This window comes from Acanthisitta chloris, unplaced genomic scaffold (assembly GCF_000695815.1).
Source record: "Acanthisitta chloris isolate BGI_N310 unplaced genomic scaffold, ASM69581v1 scaffold29812, whole genome shotgun sequence".
Taxonomy (NCBI): Eukaryota; Metazoa; Chordata; class Aves; order Passeriformes; family Acanthisittidae; genus Acanthisitta; species Acanthisitta chloris.
Window position 1 is genome coordinate 111,331 of NW_008661602.1, and position 6,000 is coordinate 117,330.

At 42.3% G+C, this 6,000-nt stretch overlaps 1 protein-coding gene across 1 annotated transcript in view; it reads right to left on the reverse strand.

Moving 5' to 3' along the window:
- The window catches only part of STOX2 (storkhead box 2), a 66,346-nt gene extending 60,352 nt beyond the window's left edge, over window positions 1-5,994 (reverse strand). Inside the window, 1 exon segment of the mRNA XM_009070294.1 lies at window positions 5,874-5,994. Within this exon segment, the coding sequence (XP_009068542.1) occupies window positions 5,874-5,964 (91 nt within the window). The 5' untranslated portion in view covers window positions 5,965-5,994.
- Between the last annotated feature and the right edge of the window lie 6 nt (window positions 5,995-6,000).

Sequence of the window (6,000 nt, forward strand, 5' to 3'; positions counted from 1 at the left end):
AAGGCCTATTGCTGCTTACAACAGCACAGGTCACTGGGATAAACCAAGGTGATCTGCAAAATCCTCACATTTCAGCCACCTCCAACAAGTAATGCATTTTGCAAAGATGTGCCTGCTACTCAATTCCAAAATGGCAAGATATTCAACACCCTTCAGCTTTATCAAATGTTGCAACAGATTATAACTTCTACACCTGTGAAAGACTGGGAGCTATTTGTGATGAATCAGTACCGTGTTTGCTCTGAACCCTTGTCTACTCTTGAAAGAGGAGCTTCCTGTATCTTCAGTAGGCCATCATGATGCCTAGCATGCATACAGAAAAATTACTTTCATCACAAGACTCCTGGAAAACACACACAGAAATGTATTCAGATTCAGACTGGCACCTCTGCACAAATCCAATAACACCCTCTGGTGACCTCTGTGCACCCCAACCTGGCCAAAGGTACAAGCAAACCAGCAGAAAGAACATGGGGACTTTGAATGCAAGCAGCAAAACAGGCTGGGGAGGAAATATAACCTGAAACTTAGCCCTGCAGGGATGAGTGCTTTGAACTGAGATAGAAACATGAACAGGTCTAGGTAAGATAAGCACACACACAGGCTTCTGTATCTCTCCTATATTCATTCCTCTTTGATTTTACTCCTAATGCCGTGAAGAAAAAAGACACTCTGGATCCCCTTGCTCATAGGTCACAACAGCCAGGGAGAACAACTGATATTCAAATGCAGCTTGGTCAGCTGAGTGCACTGAGTGCTCAGAACACTCCATACATCTTGGTCTGGCCTCTTCCAACCACATAAAAGCATTCTCAGGAGGAGTCATGGAAGTGAAGCCATGGATATGCAGAAAGTGTCTTGGTATCTGGTGGGCAAGGACCAGGCACACATACGGCATAACACATAGGCATGGGCACAGTGCTCTGTGTGAGTTGATACTGCACATGCCATTACAGGAATGAAAACCAGGGTTATACAGAAGAAGAGAGAAGCTTATCTTTTGTATTCTGTTCAGTTGGAAACCAGAAAGAAAAATAAAATTAACTAGAAACTATGCAACAATGGTCCATGAACCTGAACCAAGATTGTTGTCTGAAGACAGAGCGCACTTAAATCCTTCCCTCAGACCAGGATGCAGTGAAAGTTCCCAATTCTCTGTCAATGTAAGTAGATGCCACACAGGCCAAAAGGAACTAGAAGACACAGTGAGCCCAGAAGCAACTTCCCAATCAATAAAGTAAGCACAGCCCTTGAATTAACTGAACACAGTGACCCACTTGGGGTTCATCAGGTTAGCACAGACTGAAGCAAAGGAGATGGAGCAGGAACCAAGAGGCAAAGCCAGTCCTGCTAGCCAGTGACACCTGCATGCTCGCAGTTTGTACTGCCCCAGTAATGGGTCTGGCCCAAGACAACCTAAAACTACTCAGAATTCAGGGAGGCAGAAGTCACATTACTGTTAAGATGATGAATGAGAAGGTGTTTCTTAATACCACACAGAGAAAAAGGTGATGCAATGCTGATTATTCCATTAAATATTAATTACAATACAGCTACTTTCAAGCTAGAACATATTCCTTTAGATAACTGAATTAAGGGAGAGGAGAACTGAATGAGCTTCAAGGCTTTGTGTGTCTCTGTCATTTATCAATTATGCTAAACTGAGTTCTTCAGATCTTGCATGGTTATCTCTAAATATTAATTTTTAGAGTCAGAGGTGTGGGCTTACAAAAAAAATACTCAGGACTCTAAATTTGCTGCAATGACTCCCAAAATGCTTCCTAGTCTTCAAGGAGTTTGAAGAGGCTGTTCTAGACCTTTCATCACACATGCCTGAAAGAGAGAATGAGGATATCTTTTCCTCCTACAAATTTTAATTTGCACACAGATACCATCAGTTGGATAGCAGTGTTACATACTTCTCTCCTTTCCCTTCTGCTTCAACTTGGTAATCAAACTCCAGTAACAGCAGGCAACCCTCAGACTGAATTTTACCCTTCAGCTCTGGAGGACAGAAACCTCGCAAGGAAACTGTAAAGCAAAGAGCAATAAATTGCCTACTTTTCAAGAGGTAACCTTCAAATGAGCATACTCTGGATTCAGTTTTTACTGATGTAGAAAACTCATCAGACATTCCTTAGCGCTCTGTGTGCTACACTGTTACCCTACACCACCTCCATCTGAAACTGACACGTTACCTCCAAGACCAAAAGCTCCACAGAAAGTAGCTCAAGAAAGACTGCGGAAAAAGTTACTTCTTTCAAGAGTGCTATTCAGTTCTGATAACATTTAATGGCTAGGTCAACCACAGGGTGCAGTTCCTTGCTCTGCTAAAACAAAATCCAGGATTTGCCTTTGTTATTTAGAAGGGGGCAGGGGAGAAAAAAAAAAAAAAGCAAGAAGCTTCCAACATTTCAAAAGCTATACATGTTATTTCATGTGACTGTTTGGAGCCCTCCTAAGTTTCAGTGAGTTTTATCCTGCTTGGCAGTTGCATATGATTTCTTTATTTTCCCTTGAATTAAGCAGCAATCTATCAAAAACTTCATGTATATTTCTCCTTTTTCAGTAACATGTATGAATTTTATTGGATCCAAACTTTTCAATGTCTCTTTTCACGCAAGGTCAAAGCTCTACATTGTTGTAATTTTCTTTTTCAGTGTTTTTTCTCCAAGTCAGTCTTCCACAGGGAAATTAATATTCCACATGAACAATGAACTCCTTGCATGGCCTTTGAACCTAGTGGTTGCTAGGAGGCCTAAAGAAACCCTGGAGTACAGCCTACTTAATAGCATATATCAAGAGATTATTCAGCAGCAAAATTGTGTGATTTTCTAAATTGTCTGCTTTTTTTTCCTCCTTACTTCCATCTCCATTCATCTGTCAAACAATCTTTAGATTTCATATGAATTGCATCTGCATCAATTTTCTATAATTATGGGCAGTTTGTTCCCTGAGTATTGAAAATGTGACTGGCCAGCCACCAATCCTGCTTCAAATCAGGCAAATATCAAACTGGTCCTTGCTCTGTTTTACTGAAAAGGCTGCTAAAATCAGGTGTGCTTCACCACTCTAGCATGAGGTTTGCACTTCCATTATAAACGTGGTTCTGCTTAGAGACTGTATTTTCCTCAAATAAAACACCACGGCATTGACTGCAACACCATTACTCAGTATTTCTCTGTGCTGAAAGAAATACATATCTATTTCTCTAAGCTCCATTCAGGTGTACTTGAATATTTACGTTTCAAGCTTTTTAGCACCTCGGGGAAGGCTGTTTGATTGTATGCTTTTCCTTTTTCCCTAAGCACAGTAATTGAGGCAAAACCCCAAGGTTTCTTTCCCACCCTCCACCCCCATCCCAAACAATGAGGCATTTAATTAAAAGAGAACCACAACAATGCTAATGGTGATGAGGTTAAATGGTTGGATAAACAGAATGCAGCCCTCTGAAAAGCCCATGTGTTTCAGGACACTTTCTCCCCTACAACATTCTGGGTGACAAAGATAGTATTTGTATTCCTGATCCCCACAATTTTTATGCCAGAGGACTTCCTACAGATTTCCTGCAAGGAAGAGAGTTTCCTTCAAATAGTGAGAAGTGTTTAGATATAGTAGCTATTCCTCCCAAAACTAATATTTGGAAAGGCACTGGACAAGGATCCTTCAAAAATAAATGCATGTGGAAGCTATCCATCAAGAGAGAATGATTGCACTTGCAGATAAAAGCCTATTAAGCTGTTGTTGGGGTTAAAAAAACCCTACAAAACACAAAACTAAAATAAAAACCAACACAAGCAACAAACACTTTGTCGATTTTAATTTTAAATGTGTTCTCCCTTCAACAACTTTTGCAAATTAGTAACACTAAACATGACATTTGTCCTTCTTCTTCAGTTGTTGCCATTGAAATCAATGTGCTCTATAGCCATAAACTATTCTGGAGGTCTAGAGATTACTTTAAAACACTTACAGTAGATTAAAATTCTATGCTCCCCCTACCCCCCAAGGACACAGGTATCTGCCAACAAACGCAGGGTGACACATCTGATTCTGCAGATTGCTGGTGTTTGACTGTCTGGTTGGGTTGTACCAATCTTGCCAAGATGAAGCTTTCAGAGCCAGACTGCTTCCCTGAAGAATTAAAAACAAGCAAAAACCACTCTGCCTGGCACAAAATGCTCACGTGAGCTCCTTCTCTTTTAAATACAGGCTTCCACGCTGAAAGAAAGGCCTGAGAATACTGACTTCAACAGAACTGACACAGCCTATCTTACAGTGGGAATATCAGGACGTTCACGCAGAACAACAAAAATCTTCGCAGTATGGACAGATTCGGCTTTCCAACCACTTTCAGGTCCTGCAGCACCAACGAAACAAATCAATCCCTCCACCACCATGACCATGCTCCTCTTCTTCAGCTGTTCAAGGATAAATTATCCTTGCCATTTCCTCTCAATATGTGGCTTCCCAAGAAAGGGAAAAATCAGAGCACCTATGGCCAGAATAGCACAAGGTTCTTACACGGGCAGATCTTTTCAATAAAACACATATTATTTCCCTTGTGCTCCAGCATTAAAGAAAGAACAGTCACGAGATGTTTCTAAACCATGAGAAACCAATCCTGACTAAACAGATACGTTTATTAGGGGCAGAGACAGGAAAGTGAGCATATAACTGACAAGCACAATCTTTGGCTCAACCTTTGCAGCAGAAATGGGGGGGACGACACACGGGGTACAGGGCTGGAGACATTTTCAGTAATGCACAATAAATGCCTTCGTTTCCTCCTTTAAAGGAATCTGCCTACTCAACCTCAATTGAGCCTCAGAGGGAAAAACGTGCCTTCGTGATAAATTGGAATTTGCCATCATAATAATGAAACGTTACGTCCTAACAGCATAATAAGCAGGCAGCAGAACAACAAAGGAGTTTGCCAGGATTTTCTGCCCCCGGCCCCCTCCCCATCAGCATTTTCTCAAGTCTTCTTTTGGGTGTTTATGAAACGTCTTAATTCCAAGGCCATTAAGATGCATTTGAGGATGGAGCAGATTCCACTAACAGTACCAAGGCTTTCCGAAATCTCACCAGCACTTCATCAGAGGCCAAGCCTCCCCTGAGCCTGCCTTTCCCTGCGCTGTTTTTTGTTTTGTTTGCGCTTTCTCTTTCCCATGCACAAACATGTTGGTGCAGTGTCCATTATTTCCCTACGGCCTTCCTTGAAAGCAACTGACAAACAAATGTGCATGCACATGTGTGTTCCACTGCATACACAGGTATGGTCTCCTGCACCTCAAAAAAACCCAAATGCAAACGTGTTTACAGTCATTTTCACCAACGCACGCTTTGCCATTGCGGAAACACGCAGCCGAAACCCAGAGAGCCTGCAACAAGGCAAGAGCGTTTGCAATCACAGGTGACCCTTTTCCTTTCCAAAATGGAGAAACACGAGAGCCCGATGAGTTAACTAGTGTTAACTGCATTTAAAGAGCAACGTGTGGGGCAGCAGTAGATATCCAGCACATGCTTTTACGCACAAAAGGAGCAGAGGGTTCCGTGCTCTGCACACCCAGTCATTTTTATCTGCCCTTCCACGACAGAGACACAACCATTTCCCTCCTATCTTTATTTCGTTCAACTAATAGATTTTAAACACCATATTGTGAGGACCCCGCTGTGAATCTTGCAGAGGTACAAAATGGTGGATGTATTCTATTTTTTTTTCCTTTTTTTTTTCTGCATTATTCATAACAACTTAGCCTCCCGGTCTCAGGCTCCCCTCCAAAAAAAACCACCAACACTCCCGGCCAGACACACATCCCGCAGCAGCCTCGCAATAAAGCTCTCTCGCATACACAAATTATGTTACAAACCTGATGTCATGTAGCCCCGTGATGCCTGGGAAATAAAAGCCGGGGGGAAGTGCTTGTGCAGTCGGTAGTCCTTCTCGCTGCGGGACCTCATGCGGTCTGAGGCCCGGTCGGAGAAGTCGGAGCTAGG